The sequence below is a fragment of the Harmonia axyridis genome, chromosome X (assembly GCF_914767665.1).
Source record: "Harmonia axyridis chromosome X, icHarAxyr1.1, whole genome shotgun sequence".
Lineage (NCBI taxonomy): Eukaryota > Metazoa > Arthropoda > Insecta > Coleoptera > Coccinellidae > Harmonia > Harmonia axyridis.
The window spans coordinates 11,373,706-11,401,657 of NC_059508.1; the positions used below are offsets into that span (position 1 = coordinate 11,373,706).

Consider the following 27,952-nt stretch of genomic DNA (forward strand, 5'->3'; position numbering starts at 1 on the left):
TAAAACACTGAAAAAATAAACGTTTAAATAATAATATATTGTATCTACAGAAAATATAAATCATAATTGAATTTATATACAATAATTTACTTAATTCACATAATATTAAATTAAAAGTAGAGATAGTTGAAAATTCTTTATATAGCTAGATTAATATGTTCCTATAATGGAACAATCACAGTTAATGAGCAAAATATTTTGTCTTTGAGACACAATGAGAAAAAGATTCTCAGAGGGAACTACACCATCATTCAAACTTAAAAAACACAACCTTTTTGGCAAGAAAATAGTAACTTTAGAGAATGGAGAATTAATATTTCGAAGAATATTTAAGTACGAAATGGATTTTCTTTCCTCTCTTTGAAACGTGTTTCTGAGAAGTCTTAGCACAGCTCTGTTTGGTCTTTATCTCCAATGATGAATATATATATTGCACGAAGAATGATTCATCTTGATTAATTCGGAAATAACCAAACCAGAGGCAATTTCTTTTTCTACTCGCGGTAATTCTCACGAAAGTTCAACATAGACTCAAGACATGCTGGATATCCTAAAGGTGGTATAATAAACTGATTGTACATATATATAACAGAACCATAATTTTGGAAATATTGGCATTATTGTGTTTCTCCTTATTTTCAGGTACGTCTGCCATGTTATTATCTGGAAAAAATCTATGTGTTAGGAATACAAAGAGTTAGATTATTTGAGATAATCGTTATCAATATAAATCTACCAAAACAGAGAAAAGCACTGACGTGAAGTCAGGAGCTTCTGTGCGCTTGTTCAAATTCCTATTCATGTAATTTTTTCACGATACCAATAAAAAAGGTGACCAGCTGAGGGCTTTGTAGAAGAACCATTCATTACTAAATATTTCTCAAAGTTTTTTGATTAAGTACCTATATGTTTGATCGCTATTATCAGTTTTTTTTAAATTTTTAACTGCAGGTTCTTGGATTTCTTTGAAGGAGGAATGTTATTCCCTGCAGGCATCACTTAAATTTATATGAAATTGTATATAGATATATGAATGAATGAAGGAATAACTTACCAAAGTTCCAAGGTTTCCTAGTACTTTTGGTAAGTCTAACAGTGGTGGTAGTAGCTTCTGTAGTTCTTCTACTCGTTGTTTGTTCAAAAGAGATCCTGGGACTTTCTTCTGTCACGTTAAAAACTGGCATTTTCTCATGACAAGTGACAACATCATTTTTGATAAGTTGCATACCATTTTTGATCGGATCAATGTCTCTCTGACAGAAAGTACCAGCTTCTTTGATGTACACCTCTTGCTTAGGAGTGATACTGCCTACGAAACATTCATAGGTACCAGCAGCAACATCCATACGTTTGGTGTATGTGTAAAGAAGATCTCCTTCGACCCAATGTCCAAGACATACGTATTCTCTTTCTTCGTACAGTTCTCCTGTTACACAACTTGAAACTTGGTAATACATTACTTCTGTGTTACAATCTGAACGCAGATTTGCACAAAGTTCAGATTCGGAATCTGGAATAACACCGGTATATTCTCCAGCAATTGGACACATTCTGGGCACATCACCAGTTGTTATGGGTACGGTTCCTAAGAAGAAAATAAATAATCAAATCTTGAAACTAAGGCTTTAGAAGAGTGACCACGAGCAACCCATATAATTTTTATGGGACTGTAGCTTAGTGAATCCACATTTGGTAGCTTCTCAATGTGTTTTAGAAACATGAGCCACTTTATGAAGAAAGAACCATTGTGTGGTGCTGATACCGGAGAGCAAATATGGGCCTTCAATTGCAATACATATGAGACGTGATTCTGGCAGAAAAATTTTGAAACTGATCTCGATTTTCATCCGTACAAGAGCTTGTGTGTCCAGAAGTTAAAAGGATCTGAATGCAGAAGAAAGTTCTTTTCCACGATGAATCTGATGCTCTAATTCTTACGATAGATCCATTTTAACAAAAAATGACAGTTAATCAACAAAGCTGTATATAATGGGCAAGGGTAAACTATCAAGTAGAAACTTGATGATTAGTTCTTTTTTGAAGAAGGTGGCGTGGCCCTTTTGGTCTCCCGATCTCAACTTGTGCGATGATTTTTTGGAGACATTCGAAGTAGTAAGTTTTTTAACATAAAGCTTGTAATTTGGTTGATTTTAAAGAAGTGATTCGTATAGACGTGGATCTCTTTGAAACGGTAATATTTCATTGATAATGTTTTGCATTTTCATTTTAAAATGTAAAGGTTTCTCAGGGTCAATCTGTAGGAGAATCTAGATGAGAAATATCCAACTTACTTCCTTGGGTTATCCAGGCATCATCTAAGAAATAAGATTCATGGCATAAATTGTGATTTAGATGACTAGATTTGGTACTGATTTGGAATTCCAGTATGTTACTTGATCTCTTATGGACCCACAAACAACTGTAATGTTCTTCGTTGCTGTAAGAAAAGATTCATAGGTCTAAACGAAAAGTTCAATAGTCATTATAGAGCTCTTACCATTGACTCCTGCTGAATACTAAATACTTGTTTTCGGATTGGTGTGAAGCAGCACATTTTATAGTGTACGTCTTGAAGGAAGAGTGATCTTGGTAAACCAGTGTATCTTTATTCACTCTGATTTGTTCCCATTTTCCTTGCATCCAATCGGGAAAATTGCAGGTACTTGACCGGATATCAACAGGCCAAGGAGTAGCTGGCTTGGGTTGAAGAAGAAAAGTTTCGAAACCACTAGTTGCATTGTGAAGATCGGTATTGCAAGTTGAATCGTTGCTCAGTGCCATGTAGATACGACCAGTTCTTTGTTCTCTTTCGTAAACCTAAATAATTTTACATTTTATTCGAACTTGAAAACTTTTCAAAATTCATTCATTGAATATTCCAAATTCAATGAGTTTTCAATAAAAAGCGAGTTATGAAATGAAAAAATCTGATCTTCACGCTGAATGGATTTTGTGGCTAGATAACATGTAGATTATATTCAGCTTGGAGCATGTTTTAGGTCTAGTTTCATTAATATCAGATGGAAGTGTAAGAAAATATCCTCATTTGAAGATGGTATTTCTCGCAGGTCCTAACTAGTTGGAAATAATAAACCAAAAATAACGAAAAACTTGGGATACTTACCGCACACCTGTATCTGGGTTTGTGCTGCCTACTGTCCACAAAAATAATAAAATTCTCTTGTCTCATACCATTCCAGCTGCCCAAACATTCAAATTTGAATTCTGTTGGGAGAATAAATAATAATTTTCGTTTTGAAATATTGATTTGCAATAACTAACCGCTTATTTCTCCTTCATTGCATCCTTTTAGCCTTATATTTAATGTGGAACCTGATGGACATGAATCTATAGTGGAATCCAGACCCAAGCATTCAATTTTTTTCGAAGATCTTACGTTTCTATTTCTATAAATCACAGAGTATTTTCCATCCAATGGGCAGTACTTTCGTGTTGTTTGCATTTCGTGTACATCTTTTGTTTCTGAAAGGAATAAATGTTCAAATGCAAAACTTCAATTTTAAATAATCCTTTTAAACTCATTAAGTGAATTTAGTCATTTTTTTCTCTGATATGCCATAATAAACCAAAATGTATGATCAGATCAAGAATAAGGTGATAAATTGTTCATTCAGTGCCAACCTAACCTCACCTAACCTGTAAAAACTCGCTCGAGTGGATATTCCGTACTAAATTGGGCTAAAGGTGAACCCCAGAGAGCTTTGAATTGTGGCATTATATAACATAATCATTCTGTTCCGTTCAAGTGTGTAAGCAGCTTCAGGTAGTATGGTATATTTTGTAATAATGAGTTGATTTTTAGTGTTATAAATCAGCTACCTGCTTTTGGCATGAAACCTCTTCAGAAAGCAATAAATGAGCACCTGTAGGCCCTAGTTTTCGGCCAGACAATTACTTTCATGCAGGTGGGTAATTTACAGAACCAGAATTCTAAGAAATATTTCAGAAAACGTAGAAGCATTCGAGGAATTGTGAAACCGAAACGGAAAACATTGAATTGAAGCCTTGTAAACATTTTTTTCTTCAATAAACGTATGAAACTCTTCACGAACACGAATGGCTCAATCGAGGTACACTTTTTGGTTTATTATTTTTGAGTTCATTACAGCTTTCAGACTCAAATACCTGTAATATTTATAAACTATAGTGATATACTTACTGAATAAAAGTATTTCAGTTACATTTCCAGATCTCAAACTTTGTTCTGTAGGACAGGTATTTTCAGCTTGTTCTTCACTAACAATATGACATTTCGACACTGAATTTTGACTAGTAATCATTTCTAATACATTGGAGGATCTTAATTTCAGGTGGAAGCATCGAATACAACTTGTTTCTCCATGACTAAAAATCAATTTATACAATTTATAAAGTACGAAAGAAAATATTATTATTAGAATGATACTTTTGAAGTATTATACACAATTATTGTTCATTTATTAGGTCCTAAAATTCACTTAGGAACGATTTTCAAGAGAAAGATTGGAATTAAATTGAGTTTTTTTACTAGTTGTACAATTTTTCATATTGTAACGCAAAATTATCAACTGAATACAGTTATTTCCTGTGAATGCACTCTAAAAGCTTTCATACTTAATATTGTTTTATATAATAGAAGAAATACCTCATTCTGAGAAGGTAATTATTTCCTATTCTCTTATGACAATGGCCCCAAATTCCTACAGTTGTTGCGTTTATTTTGAGCGTAGCATACTGTACATTTGGTCCAATGACTGCACTCTGCATCACATACTCTCCTTGAAATTCCTGTTGAAAATAGCAGGAACCGTCTGCAGATCTTCCTGATGAATGGAAAAATCAATTAGTAGATTCATTTATTTCTAACCAAAACATTCTCAAAATATTTTGATAGTTCAATTAAATTCATTGATCTTGCGGTATTATTGTCCAAATAAATTGTGAAAGTAACGAGATATAAGATAAGTTGTTAAAGATAATATTTTCGTCCTAAAAAAAGATCGATTTCAATAGAAAAAAGGAAATGTTAACTATAATCGTTATCTCCATTGTTATAAGTGGAAAGGAGCCTTTTACATTCTTATGAATTATTAATGAATGACTAATACAGGAGAGATTCTCGAGTCGAGTCTTATGATTCTGGTCCATTCGTCATTTGATTTTTTTCGGATAAATAAAAAAAAACTAAAGCGATTATATCGAACGAACACACATTTTTCTGAACAAAATCAACTTATCATTTCCGGAATATATATATAATTACTTGCATGGGAATTCCAATGATCAGAAGATTAGAATCACCTTGATTTTGATAGAGGAAGTAACTGTTTTATTGAGAAAACATCTCGCTATTAAAATTTCGATGAAATCGTAAATTGATCATATAAAGGTGTTTTAAGAATTAGGGTGGTTCCTTTCAAGACTCATATTTAGTATCTGAAGCGAATGTCCCTGTAATGTGTTCATCACGCGTAAAAAGAACATATGAAGGGATCGTGTTAACAATATAAGCACCATGAAACGTGATACCAATTCACAAAACTTGATATGGGCACATTATTTTGACGAACTTCTTCTCTTCCGTTTTGTGGTCGAAAACGGAATTGTCCTGTTTTCCCATATCCTGTGAAGCCTTAAGTGCGTTAGGAAGTACAGAACTTGGAGATTTTAATAACATGAGCTTGATCAGGTAGAATAATGTTGTTCAAATTATTAGAATTAGAGAGAAATGTTAATTTTTTATCTGAATTCGATCAGAATGGATAGATCATCAACCATGACCTAATAAAAATTGGATACATTGAAAAAAATTGAGCGAAGCACTGAGGTGAAGTCAGGAGATTCTAGACTAGGCGTAAAGTATGGAAGGAATTCATTTTTAGCTGAACAGAGCATATTAAGAAATAATCCTGAAACACGTCGATTTTTTATTTTAATTTACCGTATTTTAAAATAATAATCTAATATAGAGGGTGAATTACTTTCTAGTAATGACGTCACCGTCTTTTTTTTTATAGAACTTCCCCATTTTGTCTCAATTTTCCGATTACTCTAGCTGAGCTGATTCCAAAAATGTATCACATGTTGATTCCAATTGGTACAGGGTGGGCCAAAATACAATAGTTTTGTGTGTGCTCATAAAGTAACGCCTAACATTCTTTATTAGTTAAATTAACAATATTATCAAAAATACTTATTGTCTAGCGGCAATTGGTTTGAATGTTATACCCTGTAGTTTGTTACATTTTTAGATTAATAAAAATGTATAAAAATAAGAAATAATTTCTTTCATATTCTGTCTGCTAGACCACAAGTACCAAACATGTTTGGAATCAGCTCATTTTATTAATCTAAAAAGAAACAAACTAAAGCGTGTTTCATTCAATTCAATTGCCGCTAGACAATAAGTATTTTTGATAATATTGTTAATTTAACTAATGAAGAATGTTACGCGTTACTTTATGAGCACACACTAAACTATTGTGTTTTAGTCCACCCTGTACCAACTGGAATCAACATATGATACATTTTTGGAATCAGCTCAGCTAGAGTAATCGGAAAATTGAGACAAAATGGGGGTGTTCCATTTAAAAAAAATAACGTTGACGTCATTACTCGAAAGTAATTCACCCTGTATATTAGATTATTGTTCCATACTTTATGGACACAATGTATAGGATACAATAACTTAATTAACCTGCAAAGTGACATACAATTATTAATACAAAGAATTATGTGATACTTTCAAACTTATTTATTTCATTTTCGGTTAGATTTGAATTCACAGATATTTTAGAAAATAATGCTGCGTCAATCATTCTTTTTTCTTCTCGTAAATTTCTGTTTTCTCTTTTCTTGATATTGAAGTTACAAAGCTGAATTTATGGACAACTCTCTACATTGATAAACTTCCTTCAACCGCATAAAAATTCATCAAAATCTGAGATATTGAAATTAAAGTGAACATTTTTTTTAATCTTCTGAAATTTAGTGTATTTTTCAATTTTCAAGGAAAAAATACTTTTCTTTCTGAAGAAAGCGCGAAAATAAATCACACATCAATGATATACATAAATTACAATTGTACAAAGTAGTCAGCTGGCAAATACATAATCCAAGGTTCTGATGTCTTTACTACGTACGTATTATCTTATTACTATTGAATTAAATGTAATAGAATAATGTTTGAACTCCATCCAGTAGGTATATGTATGTAATTCAACGTTAAGTGTATTGAACTTGGTCCTAATATGAGTAAATGAGTATTTACGAAAATAAATGATATGGAAGTAAGTCCTTAATTCTATTCGACTCTAATTGTCTCTACACGAAGTATGTTATTTTATTATGTGTATCGTTTTCCGCAACATTGTAGTTCTAATTAAATGAATCTGATAGTACCTACATAATGCTGTTACAGATTATCACCGTTATAATCTTTGCGGTATATTTTTAATGAATTATAAAATGCATGAACAGTAATGTAAGAATTTACAGAGCATGTACAATATCATTTTTTTTCCGGAAATGAGTTGCAATAACTTCATTGTTTTCAACTGAGATTCTTATCGTTATCTCATTCTTTTCATAACTTCAGAAAGTTGATTATTGTTACTAAATTAGAATAAGAATTGAAGGGTTTTTATTTCTTGAAAGGGTTCTGTTAATTCTGATTCATATATATCAAAGAGAATTGGAATTATCCTATCAGAGATATATGGTTCATCAGCGAAAATTTATATTTTTCTGCATGGACTAAACCCGCTCAAGAATTATACATTTTCATGATTTATCGAAAAAAATTCAAAAATATTATCATATTCAAAAAATAATATAGAATAGATAGAAATAATTGGATTAGATTCAACAATTTCGAAATGAACAAAGCAAATGAAAATGTAGAGCTGTATTCTTAAAATTGTATGATTTAAGTTGGATATTTCTGATTGTAAGCATTAATTTGAAGAGAAAAACAATATTTTTGGCAATTAATTCACGATAAATGTCAACTATGCATTATAAATTAAAATAGTAATGCATAAACAATTAATTGAATTAGATTTGTTGACAAATTTATAATTGTGGAAAAACCGCAAATTTTGAAAAAAAAAAAAAAATAAACATTAGTCATATAAATAAACAAGGACTCACCTGCAAAATAAATAAAGAAAACACAGATGACAGTTCGCACAAAACCCATTTTTCGTTTTAACAGGCACAATTTTCGGAAAATTAATATAGTAAATAACTGAGGAACCACTCAAAGTCAAGTTTCAATCGAAAATCATTTTACCGACGGTGGTAATAAAAATGGACAAGTTACTGATACTCCGTAGTAGGCTGATACAATTGTAGCGAACAACTCTCCCCTATGGGGTCTGGAATGCAGGTAACATTAAACAGATAAGAGGAAGAAGAAACGAAGCACCTGAATGAACCGGTCCTTCTTAAATTATGAATGAAACTTTACAATAGAATAAGTTTACAAAGTGTACTGACCGTACTAAGCTTCGGGCGCAAGCGCACATTAATCTTCGAGGTTGCTTTCTCAGATCAGCATTGAAATCTCTAACCGTAACGTCAGTAAAAAATAGAATATGAGAGATCTTCAATCTTAAGCCAGGTACACACGTAGATGTGAGCTTTATAAGTATGCATGGGCATACTGCACGAAGGAGCGTTGATTTCCAATGAACATCTGGCACACCTCGAACATTTCCATTTATGTGACTTAAGTTGAGCATACTTAAGAATGATATTCGTTTCTTTAATTAAATTTGACATATCATCTCAAACGCGAGATGTTTGCAGAAAACAATATGTTGTTATTTAACGACAATTTAAGAACATAATGTAGTTTGTTCATTACATACCCAATTCTAAGAAGTTACACCTATAATTATTGTTTACTATCAACTAGAACTCTCATTACATTATGTTCAAGGTGGAGGATTTCTAACTCTATTAAAGATCGATTTATGTATAAAGGACCCCGCACGTTTAGTACGAGAAATGGCTTTCCGTGAATTTGGCTGAATTTTTGATATGTTGTAGTTCTTGATGAACTGATTAGAAAAGTCCGTAGCCACAAAGCTCAAAAATGGACAGTTTTCGAGATATGGAGCTTTGAAAATGGATTTTTTGCAATTTTTGGGGTTTTTGCTCATCAATCGGGGAGCTCTCATTTCTGGTTTTGATGGAATTTGGATGTTCGGCGGCCAGAACCCGACTGAGAAATGATCTACCTTGGTTATATAAGGCACCGCCATCGATAATTTTTTATACACTACTCCACATTGGCTATGAAATGAGATACAAAATCCAAGATCTTCCATACATCTTTTCATGCCACACAGAATAATTCACATGACCGAGAAACGACATATTGTGAGATTTTTTTAAGAGAGACCATAATAACTAAATCCTCATATATCTGATGTCCAATAATATCAAATATGTTAGCCAAAATGTTCATAACCAGGCACCGCTAGCTGTAATGGGGGAAAATGGGAAAATCATAATCATATATCCTCAGGGATAACAATTGTGATCACTATTGATGTCATTTACATATGATATGTGATTTGTTTCTCACAACTCTCGATAATCTGACAATGGGGTGCCAAGACATTTTCCTCAGAATGTCTCGAAATTGATGATAGCATCTCACAGACAAACGAATCCGTGGAAATGTCTGCAGTTTTGATACAATATAGTACTATCTGGGTAGAATATAGAAGTCCAAGTGTTGGAAGCTAACTATGAATGGAACTTCCGATATTAACCCACGAATTCTTGAAAATAATTTTTTTTTTCTATGAACTTTTTGAACTTCACACATACGAATGAATATTATCTAATAATATGATCGTTGGCAAAATGAATGAGTATATCAATCAAAAACAATATAATAATGAGAATAACATTCATAATAATAATAACAATAATGATAATTTTGCCCTCGATTCGATTCATAATATTCTAAATGATTTCTTGCGATTGCTAATATAATTTCAAATTGTTTTTTGTTTATTATCATTATTGTTATTATTATTATGAATGTCACTCTCATTATTATATTGTTTTTGATTGATCTACTCATTCATTTAGCCAACGATCATATTATTAGATAGTATTCATTCGTATGTGTGAAGTTCAAAAAGTTCATAGAAAAAAAAAATTATTTTCAAGAATTCGTGGGTTAATATCGGATGTTCCATTCATAGTTAGCTTCCAACACTTGGACTTCTATATTCTACCCGTATAGTACTATATTGCATCAAAACTGCAGACATTTTCACGGATTCGTTTGTCTGTGAGATGCTATCATCAATTTCGAGACATTCCAAGGAAAATGTCTTGGCACCCCATTGTCAGATTATCGAGATTTGTGAGAAACAAATCACATATCATATGTGAATGAGATCAATAGTGATCACAATTGTAATCCCTGAGGAAATATGATTATGATTTTCCCATTTTCCCCCATGACAGCTCGCGATGCCTGGTTATGAACATTTCGGCTAACATATTTGATATTATTGGACATCAGATATATGAGGATTCAGATATTATGGCCTGTCTTAAAAAAAATCTCACAATATGTCTTTTCTCGGTCATGTGAATTATTCTGGCGTCATCTTGTGGCTTGAAAAGATGTATGGAAGATCTTGGATTTTATATCTCATTTCATAGCCAATGTGGAGCAGTGTATAAAAAATTATCGATGGCGGTGCCTTATATAACCAAGGTAGATCATTTCTCAGTCAGGTTCTGGCCGCCGAACATCCAAATTCCATCAAAACCAGAAATGAGAGCTCCCCGATTGATGAGCAAAAACCCCAAAAATTGCAAAAAATCCATTTTCAAAGCTCCATATCTCGAAAACTGTCCATTTTTGAGCTTTGTGGCTAAGGACTTTTCTGATCAGTTCATCAAGAACTACAACATTTCAAAAATTCAGCCAAATTCACGGAAAGCCATTTTCCGTACTAAACGTGCGGGGTCCTTTGTTATTGTTATAGGAAGCGATGTTAGTTGAAAAAAGGCATTTTCGTGCTTCAAACAAGATGTGAATTCTCATTTTCTTTCATGTGGAACCATTCCAAATGTTTATTTTTGAAAATAATAAAGCAAAAGCACTGGTGTGAAGTAAGGAGCTACTGCGCGATTTTTTAACAACAATCTCCGTTTGAAAACTTGTTAGTTTCAATAAAAACATCGGTTTGATCTCTAATGGACAAATTTCAATGTAAAATGTTCTTCATCGGTGATTTGGTGCCGATTATAAAGGCATAGGTAACAGGCCAATTGAAAAGTCCCCGGTTTACCATAGTAAAACACATTTTTTGGCAAAATTCAGTTTTATTATTCAACATAGTTGCCTTCGAGGGCGATACAGCGGTTATAGCGATCTTCCAACTTTTCTATACCATTTTTGTAGTACGATTTGTCTTTCGTTTCAAAATAGGCCTCAGTTTCGGCGATTACTTCTTCATTGGCGCTAAATTTCTTTCCAGCGAGCATTCTTTTGAGGTCTGAGAACAGGAAAAAGTCGCTGGGGGCCAGATCTGGCGAATACGGTGGATGCGGAAGCAATTCGAAGCCCAATTCATGCAATTTTGCCATTGCTTTCATTGATTGAAAGAAACAGCAACTGTTTTTCTTCAAATAGAACCATTTTTTAAAGATTTCATCCTTTAAACGATCCAATAATGCTGTATAATGATCGTTGTTGATGGTCTGCTCTTTTGGAGGTAATCAATGAATATTATACCTTGCGCATCCCAGAATACTGATGCCATAACCTGGTCAGCTGACTGTTGTGTTTTGCTTCGCTTTGGATTTGGTTCATCGTGCAGTCCACTCAGCTGACTGTCGATTAGACTCCGGAGTGAAATGATGGAACCATGTTTTATCCTTTGTCATATATTGACGCAAAAATTCAGGTTTATTGCACTGCTCAGAATCATTAACACGTTGTTGCCTTTGATCGATTGTGAGCTCGCGCGGCACCCATTTTGCACACAACTTTCTCATATACAAATATTCGTGAAAGATATGATGTCTACGTTCAGATGATATCTTCACAATGTCTGTTATGTCGATCAACTTCACACTACGGTAATTCAAAATTATCTTATGAATTTTTTTTTGTGATTTTTTGTCGGTGACAGCCTCTTTTGGGCGTCCACTGCGTTCGCTGTCTTCGGTGCTCATTTCACCATGTTTAAACTTAGCATACCAATCAATGATGGTTGATTTTCCTGGAAAATTCTTCATCAAGCTAAGATTTTGCTTCAACTGTATTTTTCTCTTCAAAAGCAATATTTCATCAGCACACGAAATCTTTTTTTTCCATCTTTTTTCAAATAACAAAAGTAGCTACACTCACAACGTAATATCTCACAAACTAATGGTCGGATTGCTGTAAACGTATCGTTTGAAGGTTGCTACTAACTAAAAATCATATGGATTTAATACTAGCACCGTCATCTGTGCATCAGACCGGGGACTTTTCAATTGGCCTAATTCGTATTTGAAAAGTGCGCTGAACTTTTTCAATTTCTTTTATTTTCACACATTTCAGGAGAAATTACAGAATATAGGTGATAATTTGAAATGTATCCAATAACAATGTAAAAATAGGAAACAGGAACTTTTGGGTCCATGAAAAGTTTTCGAAATGAAATATTTTTATTGTTTTCTAGTCTAAGTTCAACAATTGTATGTCGAATTACTCAGGTATGCGTTTGAATCAACAAGAAGAGTATAGTGAATAGCATCTTAAAATTGGGTCATAAACATAAACGAATGTCTCCTTTAAATGGGCCACACTGTACTACGAGAATCATTAATGAATTCCCTAATGAATGTCCCATTTAAATGCAGTTAGAAAGCTCAAACTTCCCTATTCAATACCACTTGAAAGGTTGTATAGAATCCCCTTAACTTCAGCTCTTTCAATTCATTATGTTTTAAGTGTCGCCACTCTTACAAAATCAATTTCTGGTTGATCTAATTTTGTGAAATATTTCATTATGTTTCATGTTTTATATTTGACCAATTTACGGAAGTAGGAAACCGGAATCGGCTTCAATGTACCCTTAGGTAAGGTTAAGGGTTTAAGGGTGAAAAAACCTTCAGCGCATAGTAAAGGAGCAAGCGCTCTAATATTGATTTCGTGTGCGCAATGAAGTGCTAGTAAGCAATAGATATCACATATAAGGCGTGGGGTTGTGCATGCTGAACCCTTAGGATTTTATTCATAATTCCAATCACCTTCAACGAGTATCTATCAGTATCTGCTTCCGTGTGAAATAGCCTAAAATTTTTTAAATCAGTGTATGGCTCTCAAGCCAGTTTTCTGAGTATTTCCAAGTGTGTAATATCCAGACCTCATGATTGGTTCATTTTGGAATCTTTGCAGAGCCTGCCCCTCGATGCCAGTGGATAAGGTAAACCTTTTTTTTTTCAACTTTTTGTCGAGGAAAAAACAGGTGGAATTATCAATGAATATACCGGAAATCAGCTGGGAGACTGGTGTGTCAACTGTATACAATTGTTTTGTTTCGTTTGAATCAAACTGAAAAATATTACAGCAACATACAAGATAACCAATACACCAAAAAAATCATAATAAAATTATAGGTAACTAAAATCAACGCAGTTTTAACCTTCGTAATAATATTTGTTGACAGTATGAAACCACCCTTCCTAAATAACCTAACTGATCTCGCCACTGCAGAATATTTTGTTGGATTGCAGTTTTGGCAAATCGATATACTATTCTGCACTTTTTTCTATAGGTGTGATGTGGAAACATTTGTTTATTCCTTAATTCAAACTGATGCTTTTGCCTAGCCTTTTGAGTTAGTCATCCAAATTGTTCGTTTTGGAAATTTGAGATGACTTATCGAAAAAAAAACTTTGATAGTATTTATATGTTCTTGTTTGAGTGAAAACATAGAATAGTATTTCTTTCCAAATATTGACTATTACAAAATGTATCTACGTGATGAAATGTGAATGATGAATAAATTGAAATAGGATACCTAAAGATACATCTGATTGCTTTTATTTGCTTATTAGTGCAGAATCAAATCATTGTATGGAAGGTGCTTTAGAGTGGTTCAGTGTTCGATATTGTATATAAAACTACACTGTAATCTTTAGGAAAGTGCTGAGTGAAATAAGCGATAATCGAGAATGAATGCAGTGAACCAAATCTGGTTTAAAAAAAAAGATGATGAAAATAGCAAGCGATAATAACGAGAACGTAGGAATAGGTTTTTATTGTACTTCTACTGCCGACCAGTAATCTGGTTTTTAAAAGGATGAACAAGAACAACCCATCTGAATAAAACCAATAAAACCTCGCTGTATTTAATAGCTTTTGCATTTTCATGATGGATTTCTTGTTATCTGCACAATATAACATTTCTTATCGATGTTCACTCTTGAAAGTGAATTCAACTATTTAACTAGTTATACGATTAATGAAATAAAGAGCTTTGTTTCGTTGAATTTTAATGAGAGATGAATAAACGTTTTTAGGCTTCTTTTCGGACAGTTCAGTTTAAGGTCAGTCTACTATCGATTGAATTTGCATCTCCTTGATACCCACTAATTTCCACTAAGGGTTTCTACAGAAAGACGGGTCTATACCGTTTCAACGATCAGTTCAAAAGTTAATACGCTTTATTTTCAGCTAGAGATCATCGATTCATATGAGGTAATCACTATTTTTAGTCCTTATTCATTAAATTTTTCGGAATGGGAAAAAAAGCATTGTTGCTGTCATTAGGAACTAGAAATTACACTAGAAGAGACTCTATTCAGCTTTCTGAAGAAGGCTGAATAAAGACAACTCTAAAAACTTCAGAATACAAATACTCAATTGCAAGATACTTTCTTGCACGTTCATCACGTTTTTGGAAACGTCAAAATATAAAGAATTAATAAATGCATGTTTATCTATACTTTTATTCTTTCGATATTTGCCATTATAATCGGAACCAAATAAAGGATGAAGAACATTTTCCGTTGAAATTTTTATGTCACAGCGTAAATCGATGTTTTTATTGAATTTTACAAATTTTCAAAGAATTGCTAACACGACTTTCACGAATTTTTTTTTCCTTCACAATTTCGAAACTACTTACAAGATGCCAAATCGATCGTTAAGGTATATTATTGAGAAAATAACATTTCATGTAAGTAGAACTCCGGAAACTTGAAATGATGCCCATTAATTGACTAAACTGAGATATTCAGACTCTGAACCAATCCTGAAAATTTAAACTCTCTTGCAAATAGAAACAATTTTCACCTGGAAATTTTCACCAGTACGTCGACAAGAAAAAAATTGATTCTTTCAAGTATACATTAATCATTTTCGTATGCTTTTTCCTTCTTCAACGTATTTCTATGTTTTCATTTAATGTCAGATTTAATTTTGTGAAAAATTTATTTGAATACAAACAAACAAGCTCCTGAATGCACGTCAGTGCTTATGTAAGTTATAATTTTTTGTCGTGATAGATGAAGACGAAAGCTCCATTTTCAAGGTACTGCTCTTTCTGTTAAGGTACTGGAACGGTTGATACAACCAGGAACTTTTTATCTGCCCATGTCATGCATGAAAGTTTACCAGGAATTCAAGCTACTCAAACCGCAGATCTGAGAGGCACTCATATCTTCTAGGTCTTGAATCATCAAATTCCTGGTACATCCAGTTAAACAACTATTATTCATATTCAGAATACAAATAGGAGAACGATATAGAAATTCGAACACGTCCATTTTACTTGGCGTAATATAATATATCAATTTGATACTGATGGATGATTTTATTATTGAAATATTTGAATTTTTTATACTCTCCAAATATGTCTGGTTTAGTGATAGGTTTTTACTTGTATTCTGGAACCCTTGGCGACGAAACTAAGTCACCCTAAAATATACGAAATTTACCTTCCATTAACCAGAACAATCATAAATCGATGTTTTGCACAGCTTGATGGTAATGGAGTAGTTTATCATATTTTGGATTTTTTCCTCAGAATTTGGTTTCTCTCAGCTCAAACACGCAATGCATATATTTATGACCATTTTCGATTTGTTCTATAATTGATACACAGGGCTGTGGAAAAAAGTATATAGATATTTTAGAGTATCTGAATTATTATCTATACCTTAGGTACATTTATTTTTCGACTGAAAATTACCAGTATTTCAAATATCTTTCGAAAGGTTCTGTATCTTGAAAAAGTATTTTAGATACCTCACTCACAACCAAATATGTTAAATAAGTTGTACTTCATTTATAAGAAATAAAAAAAAACTGAAAACGAGTTTCAAGTATTGCATTGACTCGATCTTCACCGAAATTCATATTAAAACACAGTCAAATGATAAAATGTCAATTCTGAAGGAGCTACGGTGAAGCAAAACAATTTTAATTTATATAATTAAGAAGTGGAAATAGAATAACTGTCATTTAATATCGATGAAAAAGAGTTACTAAGTACTTATAAAAGTAAATTTGTGTTCCTTGAAGATTTTTTTCTCTGAATCTTATAGTTCACGAGTTGCTTTCAGTGATCATCGAATTTGGGACACCCTGTACAAATAAAATAAATCAACGATACTTTATCATGAAATGGATTAACTAGAATTATCTTACTCTCAATTCATCTGGATCTGTTTAATTTTGAATATTAGATCGATTATCGTGAAAACAATAAACTTTTTATGATATTCTTATTTTTTTTTTATGAAATATTTAAGGAATGTCTGAAATGATGTTTTCTTTTCAGTTACACTCCGAATATAGGAGTACTTATCGTTGGCACGAGTATACAGGGCCAAGACAGGAAGTAGTGAGGAAGGCACCACAATCTAATGCAGTTCCACCTTCTAGTAAGTTGAATGGAATTTATAACATGACACTAAAAAATTTCTCGGTAGATAAAAAAGGGACCAGAGTGATTTATGCTTTATCTCAATTACCTACCTATATCTCTGAAGTCTTATTCGAAAATAAGACGAAAAATGTTCAACAAATAGTTTTTCGAAAAAATAATATACATTCACATATTTCAGTGAATTTTGTAAATTTCTATAAAAACATCGGTTCCATAAAAAATGGACTAATCTGAATGAAGAACGTTCCTCTTACATAAATTGGTGTCAGTTAAACAGTTTTCCAAGAGAAATGAATCTCAACGTCAACAACGTCTGGATTGTATAATCATAATTAGTGTTCATTTGCAGGCCGGTCTTAAGCAGACGTGCAAAATGTGCACCGAACATGGGCGTCACACCCAGGGGGTGGCAAATCGAGCTACTCATTACGTAATTCAAGTTATTGTCAACGAAAAAACATTTCGGAGATGCAGATTTTACGTTCCATGATCGGCGCATAGTCTAAATTTGGTAGTGAACAATGCAGCAAATGTTTCATATGAAACCATTAATTTCTTCAATATACCTTATTCAAGAAATTAACGTTTTTTTTATTATATACAAAAAAGTGATCGGTAATTAGCGAACATTTACCAGATTTAAAATGAAAAGCTTTAAGTGCCACACCATGGTCCAACATAATCGATACAGTTGAAAAATTACGGTATAACCTCGACAAAATATTATATGCCTTTCTGAAAATATTCGTGGGAATGCCATTAAAAACATAAAATTGACTATCGCGTCTCTGAAACAATGGAAAACAAAAAATCTGAAGACACCATTAGAAACTCTATATTGAATAATGGCAACAAACCGAATTTCGTGAAGTTATCTCCAGAAACAAATGAGTTATAAAGAAAAAAAAATCTCAATTTTTAGTTTTTTTAAAGATATCTTTCGAGAACCATTTGAGATATTTTAGATCTGTTCATACTAACACACTCATCTCTAATTAGTTCTAACCCTGTATAATGGGTTTTATCGAAAGGGAAAAACTCGACGTTTCAAGTATGCCCTTATAATTTTTATATGCTTTTGAAAGTTGGTGTGAAATTTCATTGGAAAATAACATGGATCCGTCAGTTCCTTTTTTTAGCTTTATGTTTTCAATTGTGTCCATGAAAATATTATTAAATAATATATGAATGCTCAATTTTTCGAAGAGGAAACAAAATAAAAATGAAATATTTTTTCTATAGTAAAAGTTGAAAAGGAGTTAGTTCTCAATTCGATCATTTTCAGGTGATATTATGAATGATGTATGCCACACATCAAAACCTCGAGAAGAAAACATCAACAACGATAGTAAGTGTTAGAACCCTAACTGTTAGATTGCAGATAGATGTTTCAATTTTATCGACGCAAAAATGCTTACAAATATAAGATATATTCTCCCATTAATAAGCATTACATATTATATTAGGGATTCATCATCTAGTTTTAAATCGAAACCAAATTTCGTAATTATAAAAATACTTTTTTTTCTGACCCAACAACCTCTTGTAGGCCATTCGGGTTTTAATGAAATTTGAGATGCCTAACAACATTGTTTTTATCATTTCTCCAATATCGCGATTGCTTATAATCAAGAATTAAACTTTGTGATTATTCAATGAAGTAATAGTTGCATTTTACACTTATATTAGCATGAAATCATGTAGAAGATTATATCTATAATTGTTCTCAATGGAGAAAATTCCGACAATCATTGAATATATTGATTTTCAATTGTGTACTTTGTTCGAAAGGTATGAAGGTGTGGAATATTTGTTCGTTGAAATGGGTTGAGGAATTATGGCTGGTAGAATGAATAATCCCCTGAAAAAAGGTAGGAGGCAGATTCTGGACTAGTCTTATAGCAAATGTTGAAAAAACATGTGTGTGTTGAAGGGGTAATAATCTGAGAAGTGGATTGAGTTTTCTGGAAGGTTGACCAACCATCAGATATTCAAGATCTCATTAATTGCAAATTACTCTGAAATTTTTAGATTCCCCAGACACAGAGGGTGTTTCTTTTCAGAATTAGGCGATAACCAATTATGGCGCATTTGACTGTTTATATTGAAAGAACGCGAAAAACAGCAATTCGATGGAATTGAAATGTAGCTGTAAAATAAGGACACATTAAAAAAAAATTGTCAAAGTATTCGATATTCGGTTGAAATTTTGTCAATATACATATAGGGCCTAGAAAAATATTGTGTGATATGTGATAGATGATAGGGATATAAATATTTTAACACGAAAATGACAGAAATGATCAAAATCAGTTGTGTTGGTAGGAAAAACGAAATTTGAACATCTGTCGAATGGCTGAGAGAATGTTGAGAATCAGTTGAAAAAAAAACTTTAAGGCTACATTTTGATATGTGTTTAGTGCGAATAGTGGAGCCAGCAATGCCACGCAGAAAGAAATATCCAGATATAGCCTACAGACATAACGAGTTTTTCACTTCTAAAAAAGAAAATAAAGCAGAGCCCAGATTCAGGGTAAGTTCCAAAATTTTGTGCAAGTGTATTTCTTGTCTTAAAATAGTTATTTATGTACTTAATTATTGTCCGAATCATTATTGTTGGCATGTTCTTACCAAAAAAAAATTCGGTAGTCTATGGAACTATGAGAGTAGAATCACAATTAGGTAGTTTTGAATATAAAATAACGTAGGTTTTTCCACTACGAAATTTGAATAATTTATACTACGAAAGTGAGTTCAGCATGGCTGAGAAACTGTAGGAGTATGGGACCGGGGTTTTTCAGTATTTTTTCGAACATCACTCAATACCTCTTCAATATCTTTCTTAGCATAGAAGTATATCCACATTTCTGAGCAGATTAGGTTAATTTGTAACTCCAATAGATTCGCTAATCGTATTAATTTGAAGCTTACATAGTGATGGATGAGTAGAATACTCGACTTATCGACTTTTATTAATCTAAACATTCTGGAAATCGAAGTACAATTACGACTGTTGACATTTTTTTTAATAGAAACGTTAATGAATCAAATAAATCAATTATGGGTGCATTTTGATGTGTTGACATATTATTCCAACTAATGACATCCTTATGGCTTAGAACTTTAGGAACTGAATAATTTAAGAGAGATTGAACAATTTATTGAATAACCTATTACGGTAACAAGCACCAATTTAAGACTAGATTGATTTCATAGTGGAGAAAAACCACCCCATTAAGATGCTTAAGTGTTAGAAGATAAAGGATATGATAATAATCTCCGCGATGCTCGATTGTTAGCAACTTCAAAACCGTCGAATTCTGATCTCTTTGATCTAAGGCCGTAAAACCGGCTATCCATATAATAAGTAGGCTATGGTAAGCACGTATAATCTCATTTTACCAAATGCTAGGTACCACTGAAGAGGTTCCGCATGAAATCAGTCTTGACTATCAATGTTAACCGAAGTGAACGATCAATATCCATTCGAATCAAGTTAAAAAATTGCAGAATCCAAGTAACATGTCTCAGTTCACTTTGGTAAGTAGCATTTTTTTTTATTAAAGTGAGATTATCAATAACAGTATCGATGACTAATGGTAGTAATGCTGTGAGAAGTTCTTGAATGAAAATTCGTTCAACATCTGACTCACAAGGAGTGTGAGAACTGCCTCTCAGAAAGATTAACACCAATAAGTTAGCGCGGTGACAAGATATCAATGATGGATGTGTTGACTTGAATGGATACCAATAAAGTTAAAAGCGCTCTTCATTTATTAGATAAGATTTAATTGTACGTATAATTTATTGAGAAAATGGAATGATTTAAACAATCCGGAGCAGATTCTATGAAACATATTCGTTCTTGGAATTCGAGATAGTTAAATTTGAAGGATGAACTGTGCGACAAACTTCAGGAGATTATTATGCATGATAAAATAATGACAGTTCGATTTATAACTTTTTTTTTGCAAATGCATTAATATTTTCATTAAAAACTGACATTTATTGCTCTGAAACCGGTCGAGATATTCAAAAAATTTGGTGGGTACCAATAGGTAGTTATTTTTGAGAAAAAAATGGTACACCACTTAGATATTTCAAACTGAAAAATATATGAATTTTGTTTAATTTTTTTGCGAAATTTTTATTTCTTTGATATTTTGTCTAGTAATGACGCGAACATGAGATATTTTCTGTCACAAAATGAACGAGGAATTCAAAAATGATTTTGAATTCTAGATATCTCATATTTTTTTCTTTTCAAAAATTGAGAATAATATATAGGTAGTCAGTGTTTAACACCTCGTATCATTTGCGAATGAAAGTTATACTTATAGCCAAATGTTATATTTTTTTACCCCCTGAAATTTTTCACACTTACTCCCTTACATACTGGGTAATGTCATATTGAAACCGTGAATTTCACAGAAGGTAATTTCTTTAAGAATAACATTTTTTAAACCAAACATTTATAATTCTCTTGATCTCAGTAATATATTCTTTATAGTTTATGCTTTGCTCTCATTGATTTAAAGCAGATAATTTGTATGATTTTTTTAATATATGCTTTCGATATATGCACATTGCTTTATGCTTTATATGTTGTGTTTTGGTTGCACGTACTTTATACTTTGATTCCTTTGGAATGATTCTTTTATATTTTATATATTGTTGTTTTCTAGAGAATTTAATGAACTGAATGAAAAATTTCGATGAATAAACTGTTTCAATGATAATAAGGAGTGAAGAAGATAGCAGTCGCTAGAATTTATAGTTTTATTGAAATGTTCCATTTCCAACATATACTCACTGTTTTGATTGTTGAAAAGGTTGATAATAGGAGGAAATATATTGAGTTAGTGGGCCAAAAAAGATGTGTTGTTGGTTTGTAATCATTTTGATCAAAATTTAATTTTACAGGATCGCGAGTCAAGCCTTTTGAGGAAGGCAATTTCTAAAATAAGTACTGAATATAGATTTCAGTTTGCATGGCCAAGTGGACACATATCTAGAAGAGATGCAGCCGGTTGCACTTCTGACTCCCCTAGGAAATCGAAATCGTTGGGTGCTCTGAAACCTTCAGCAAATGCTATAATACATAGGAAACGAATAGATATTGGAAATGGTAAATTACAATGTTTAAGTGCCACTCAATAGAATTAGTCACAAATAAAAATCCGCACCTTTGTTGCCTTCAGAGGAAAGCACGATTCAAAATTCTGAAAAAAAAATTCAACAACTCAATACACCGATACTTCTCTAAAACGGTTCACCTACTTCTCTCATATTTCTAACTGAATACAACAAACCTTTGATCTATGTGATTTCCTACCATTTTTAATATTTTCCACCTCTAAATAAGTAAGCATTCTTGCGTCTCTGTCTTCGATGTTGAAATAACTGGACATTCTGAATCCTGACATATCGATTTTCCTCAGCTAGTGAGTTAGAGCCCCTATTCGATGAGAAACCGGAAGAATTCAATACCGAATATAAGAAGAAATTTCGACCATTCTCAGAGTTGTACTCTGAAGGGAAATTCCCCTTGAAAAAACCTTGTCCTAATAAAGACGAGCCTGATGGTCCAGGCTCTTCTTTTGTCAATGGGGACAATACTAATGATTCCTGGTATAGGGAAGTAGTAGAATTAAGAAAGAAGGCTGTGGAATACAGGGTAAGTCATATATGTAAAACACGGCAAAAAATTTTTCTAATCTAATATCAGTCTGAACCATCACAAAATATATTTCGAAAGGAATGCCAGGATGCATTTTCATTGATACATTCATATCAAAACAATATGATTTTGTAAGGAAAATAATATTACGGCATGCAGACAATTTTTCAATTTAAAAAAAAGTACCTCCTCGAACGGGACTCGAACCCGCTACCTTAGAATCACTATTCCAGTGCTCCTCTAACTGAGCTACCGAAGAAGTTGAAAGTTCCAACCGCATACGAGAAACCGCTTTTCCCAGAATCAAATGTTAGTAGTATTGTAAACCTTACAAACTATATAATCCGCAATGGTTTTAGAGAGGTTTAATTTGTTGGAAACGATTCCATTTTACATTTTCTCTAACGTCGTCGACATATAGGTACTTCAGCATGATTCAGGTTTCTGAGTCTTCCGATCAACCGAAGCACTGTACTAGTAATTCGGAAATTGTGGGTTCGAGTCGCGTTTGAGGAGATACTTTTTCAGGATTGAATAATTTTCTGCATGCCGTGATATAATTTTCCTTGACAGACGCTAAAACCATAATATCGTATTATGATTTTGACGAACAATTATCGTAATAACAAGTTTTAACCATTGAATGCAGAGTCGAGGTTGGGGTAGTGACGTCACCAATGACAAGTTCAATGATATTTTCCATAAGCAAGTTGAATTGTGGGATCAAGTATCTCGTAGAAGTTCCTTATCAGCTCTATCGCTAGCTTCAGTGCCACACAAGAGTTTCTCCAAACGAGAAAAGGATGAAGACAATAATAAACGCAGCTCACCAACAAAGGCAGATAGAAATGCTGAGAACTCGGCAAGACTCATTCGAGATATAGTTAAGCATCATTTGGAAAGAACCACCGGGGGATCTGGTAAGACAACCGAATATCAATTTACAACAAAAAATGATCGTTTTTTCGTTCTTTAAGAGTTCGACGGTTTGATACTTTCACCAACTAGGGAGAAATTAGAGCCGACAATACCAAGGAAAGATGACGATTCTAGGGGATCCACCAAAAACAGCCCGAAAAAAATCTCACCAATGAAATCTTCTTCTTTGAAACGAAGCCATCAGAGAACATCGAAAAGTCCTAGAAACGGTAATAGAGAAATATATATACATATGACTCAACATTTCTTCTCAAGTTTTCACTAATGTGTTCTCGTATAATTGATAAAAACTGAATATGTGAGTCATAGATGCTTCTATTTTCAGTACGATCTCAATCAGTAGGACCTACAACTACTGAGTCGACTGGAGAGAAGAAGTCGCCAAAGAGGCAATCCAGGTCTGCCATAGTGAAAGAGAGGAAGCCAACTCCAAATGGACATTCATCCAGCAGAAAACAAAGACCTTGTAAGCAATGAGCATGGACAAAGTGTGTGCCAAGACTCGTGAGGTCTGCTTTTTGGCTTTATCACTTTACGAATTTCACATTTAAAAACTTTTTCACTGGTTTAAAACGTTTTGGTATTTCAGTTTTTTCTGCATTCTTATAGATTTCGACACACTATTTGGAGGGAATTATCTGGTGCGTAGCTTTGGATTTTGTTAATTTTCCATTTCGAATATCTACCAGTCAATTTTCAAGTACCAAACGATAATTCTTTCTATGGTTGCATGATGGTTTCGTGAAACATCTCAGATTCCATTTGAAACAGAACCTCTTGCTTTCTACTCCTATTTATTCCAATTGTCGATTAAGTATTCCTAAATCTTTGTTTCCAATGTGAAACCCTAGAGGTGCTGCTTCAAAATGGATTCTTGGACATACTATTCAATTAATACCAGAGTATCAAGTGGTTTGATTGGCTTATGAAGCATTTGCGAGGTCTTTATGTGAAACTGGATGCTTGCTTTCATACTTGTAACCATTCTTCCGCTGTTTTAGCGTCCTTGAACACAACAGCCTCATCCCGATCTAAATCTAGTTCGGTTACATCAAAAAATGAAGACGATATATTGGCCAAAGCAAATACAAAAAATTCATTAGAATCATCTAAGTCAAAAGTATGCACTAAAGACGTAAGACAAGGACTTTCTGGAGGTAAGAATACACACGACTTTTGGCACACACAGAGTTTTCATCCTGTATGTACGTATTTGTATGCAACGAAATCATTGAAATGTCGCGCAATTCCGATATGATTATTTCTAGAAAAAACTACACCTATATAGTATATAGAATTAGGAAAGCTCTTTCAAATTCAATAATGGAACACAAAAAATTTTAATTTTGCACTTATCTCATCACCCTTAAAAAGTACAAAGAGTTATTTCTTTTGATTTAGCTGACACAGTCAAAGCTGAGCCAGCTAATGAGGAAGAAAAGGTGGAGGATGAACCAGTCGTGGAAAAAGAAGAACAAATTTACAATGCTGAACCTGTAGTTAAATCACCACCAGAACCAACCCGAGTGAAATCTCCTGAGCAAATTCTGATGAAATCTCCTGATCCAGTCAACTGGACCGTTCCATTAGATACAGGGAAAACTTTCACCGTTACCCAGAATATTAGAGATGGTAAAGTATAAAACTTACTAATGTGAAAACATATTCAAATAATTTTTCAACAGATGACCTTGTGAGTCGTCCACATAGTGAAGTAAAGGCATGGACTCCTTCTGAACAACCACTACCCGTAGCCCAATCAGCTCCTCCATCCTTAGTTGATATCGAAACAGGCCGCGAATCATCTTAAGTGGGTCGTTTTCAGCTTACATTTTTAAAGTTTGGTTTTATTGCTTCAAATATGGATTAGTTGAAGAAGTTAAATCTCGGGACAGAGCAGAGCGATCGCTGTAAAGGTAATCCAATCTCCATTGAAACTAGTAAATAATATTAGGGGTACAACTTTGCTTCCGCCTTTTTGCAATAGATGGCTGAAGCGGTAAGTGATAATCGAAAAAAATAGATCATAGATGTCATACATTAAGCTAAGGTATTCGTAAACATAACGCCATCGAAATATTAGTCGATTTGTGTATTATGAGTTATTAAAACCAACTGAAACAACCACAGGTGATCGTTATCGAACGCAATTAATGCGTTTGAGCCGAGCACCATCACAATACAACGAGAGACATGATAAAGTGATTTTACAGCATGGCAATGCTCGACCCCCTGTTGCAAAAGTGGTCAGGACATTCTTGGAAACATTGAAATGGGAAGTCCTATCCCACCCACTGTATTCTCCAGACGTTGCTCATGGACAATACTTTGAATCGTAAACGTATAACCAATTTTTTACAATAAAGCATTGAGTTTCGGAAAAAAAAAACGGCGGAAGCAAAGTTGTACACCTATGTAGAATTAAATGATTTGAAAGCAATATTTAACAGAATATTAGTGCTGATGAAATTCGACTTAATATTTGATCAAACAACTTTCATATTTGATGACATTTCTTTAAGATTTGACAATCGCTTATATCTTAAATCTTCAGAACTCTACGAAACGTTATTGACATGAATTTCTAGGAACCTTGCACCGTTTTTCATGAAACTTTCGTAATGTTTGTTGGAACTTCCTTAAATTTGATGAAATTCCATTGAAAGTCTTCTATTCTTGATGAAACTTCTTCAATATTTGATGAAAATTCATTATATTCGATGATATTTGTTGAAACTTCCTTAAATTCGATGAAATTTCATCAAAATCCTTCAATACTTGATGAAACTTCTTCAGTATTTGATGAAAATTCATTATATTCGATGATATTCGTTGAAAATCCCTTAAATTTGATGAAATTTCAATTTGTTCAATACTTGATGAAACTTCTCCAGTATTTGATGAAAATTCATTATATTCGATGATATTGAACTATCTTTTCCTTCCAGCTGGGATCCACCTGCTACCGGTAGTTTAGTTAACTTTCATCACTAAAGTGACGAAAGCACACAAGGACTTAATATAAAATTTTAGTAGGTAGATGTCGTCGCCCCAATGAGTGGCAAAATATGGCTTCATCTCATTTTTGACAAGAAGAATAATTGGTGTAATAATTTAAGTAATTACTCGAATTCCAATTTGTGGAGTGGAAATTTCGTAATGAAATTTTTTTTTACAAAACCTTTCGTGTTCTTGTTTTATTACAAGAACAGAGATCAGGTTCCATAGAGGAATAATATTCTGCCTGTCGAGGAATATTCCAAGATAGATGATTCCGTCTATGAGTAGACCTTTTTTTGATGGGGCTATAGAGAATGTTTATACTCAATTCATTATTTCAAGGTGCTAATCACTTGTATTAGGGTAACATTAGAAAAGTCCACAGGGTCATAGCAAGCTATAGAGAGATACAACGTATAACGTCTCTTTGCCTTTTTTATATACCGCAACTAGCAAGTGACTTATTGCAGAATAGCTAATAGAATTATTTGAAGAATTGAAATATGTTTATGCTGATAAAATATTGTTCCGCCCTTTTCAGACTGATTAGAGAGAGGAAACTTTTTACATCAAGACAGGGTCATAATTTCTTTCCTCCTTCCTTGATTATTTTTTTTTTAAATGCCTATACTCGCTCCAAGAGTAATTTCTTAATTAGCTGTCTTGCTATGGCTCTGTTTATATTTTACCTATATGTTCGATTCATGCAGTCGATATGTGGATATTAAAATCATTTTTTCACTTCTAATAATCTATACTTCTCGTATATTCAGTCTGATACTCGATAAAATCAGCGATTTAAAAATTTTCTTGTTTTTATGTGTTCGCCTACCCCTCAACTTAGAGCCTTTAGAGGGTTGACTGGAATGAAAATATTTGCAGATTTTTTTAGAATATCTAAGCTTAATCGAATATTGTTAGCCCTTGTAAAAACAGGGAAAGTTGATTATTGTTTTACTTCTTCGTATAGGTAAATGTGTTTAAATGCTGAATTTTATATTAATTTTAGCGTACATCGAACGCACTTGTATACCTTACTCAAAACAGAACAAGATTGGTAGAATAGGATGCTCTCTCAAATGAAAAAAAAACTTGCAATGAATGTGATATGTAGAGTATTTTGAACGTTGTTGGCGAATATTGGACTATAGGAAATCTACCAATTTTGTGCTAAAACACTGCGTATTTAAGAGTTATTTATTATTTTCATTCAAGAGAATATATATACACATATATTATATGAATATATAAAGTTTCTGTTAAAAATTGTTGTTTCTTTCGTAGATTATCCTTATTTTTCAGTGACGTGAATTCAGGAGCTCCTTCAAATACGTTCTCATGAATTTTTCCACACATTTTGTCTGTACTGGTAAAATTTCAAGTCTATAGCAAATTTTGTCCGATA

At 33.0% G+C, this 27,952-nt stretch overlaps 2 protein-coding genes across 7 annotated transcripts; one reads left to right on the plus strand and one right to left on the minus strand.

Annotated features, from left to right (window-relative positions):
* Positions 1–18: 18 nt before the first annotated feature.
* On the minus strand, positions 19–8,618 carry LOC123686367. 2 transcript variants are annotated; one of them, XM_045626439.1, is made up of 10 exons: positions 8,500–8,618; positions 8,152–8,378; positions 4,646–4,823; positions 4,181–4,365; positions 3,283–3,483; positions 3,125–3,225; positions 2,498–2,817; positions 2,292–2,437; positions 1,055–1,585; positions 19–663 (listed from the first exon to the last, which is right to left on the minus strand). In XM_045626439.1, exons 2-10 carry the CDS (start codon positions 8,198–8,200, stop codon positions 551–553), a joined length of 1,824 nt encoding a protein of 607 aa, XP_045482395.1. In that variant the 5' UTR covers positions 8,201–8,378; positions 8,500–8,618; the 3' UTR covers positions 19–550. The 2 variants fall into 2 exon arrangements, with proteins under 2 accessions (XP_045482395.1, XP_045482394.1); XM_045626438.1 differs by lacking the exon at positions 8,500–8,618 and having other exon boundaries at positions 8,152–8,479.
* On the plus strand, positions 7,244–27,797 carry LOC123686366 (nuclear protein MDM1). Of its 5 annotated transcripts, none has more exons than XM_045626434.1 (13): positions 7,244–7,289; positions 16,821–16,923; positions 18,214–18,276; positions 19,349–19,461; positions 21,852–22,056; positions 22,370–22,605; positions 23,258–23,528; positions 23,586–23,756; positions 23,873–24,013; positions 24,549–24,704; positions 24,949–25,179; positions 25,233–25,463; positions 26,496–27,797. In XM_045626434.1, the coding sequence occupies exons 1-12, from the start codon at positions 7,284–7,286 to the stop codon at positions 25,355–25,357; spliced, it is 1,821 nt and encodes a 606-aa protein (XP_045482390.1). In that variant the 5' UTR covers positions 7,244–7,283; the 3' UTR covers positions 25,358–25,463; positions 26,496–27,797. The 5 variants fall into 5 exon arrangements, with proteins under 5 accessions (XP_045482390.1, XP_045482392.1, XP_045482389.1 ...); XM_045626433.1 differs by lacking the exon at positions 7,244–7,289 and adding an exon at positions 13,216–13,457; XM_045626435.1 differs by lacking the exons at positions 7,244–7,289; positions 24,549–24,704 and adding an exon at positions 13,216–13,457 and having other exon boundaries at positions 26,496–27,796.
* The last annotated feature ends 155 nt before the right edge of the window (positions 27,798–27,952 follow it).

What these genes read in the sequence shown, in the direction of transcription:
- LOC123686366 (XM_045626433.1), top strand. Translation starts at nt 13,401, where the DNA reads ATGATTGGTTCATTTTGGAATCTTTGCAGAGCCTGCCCCTCGATGCCA. An exon ending in CCTCGATGCCAGTGGATAAG is followed by an intron (nt 13,458 to 16,820) that starts GTAAACCTTTTT and finishes TTTTCTTTTCAG; the next exon opens with TTACACTCCGAATATAGGAG. An exon ending in TAATGCAGTTCCACCTTCTA is followed by an intron (nt 16,924 to 18,213) that starts GTAAGTTGAATG and finishes GATCATTTTCAG; the next exon opens with GTGATATTATGAATGATGTA.
- LOC123686367 (XM_045626439.1), bottom strand. Translation starts at nt 8,200, where the DNA reads ATGGGTTTTGTGCGAACTGTCATCTGTGTTTTCTTTATTTATTTTGCA. An exon ending in TTTCTTTATTTATTTTGCAG is followed by an intron (nt 4,824 to 8,151) that starts GTGAGTCCTTGT and finishes TCCATTCATCAG; the next exon opens with GAAGATCTGCAGACGGTTCC. An exon ending in CAATGAAGGAGAAATAAGCG is followed by an intron (nt 3,226 to 3,282) that starts GTTAGTTATTGC and finishes TTCTCCCAACAG; the next exon opens with AATTCAAATTTGAATGTTTG.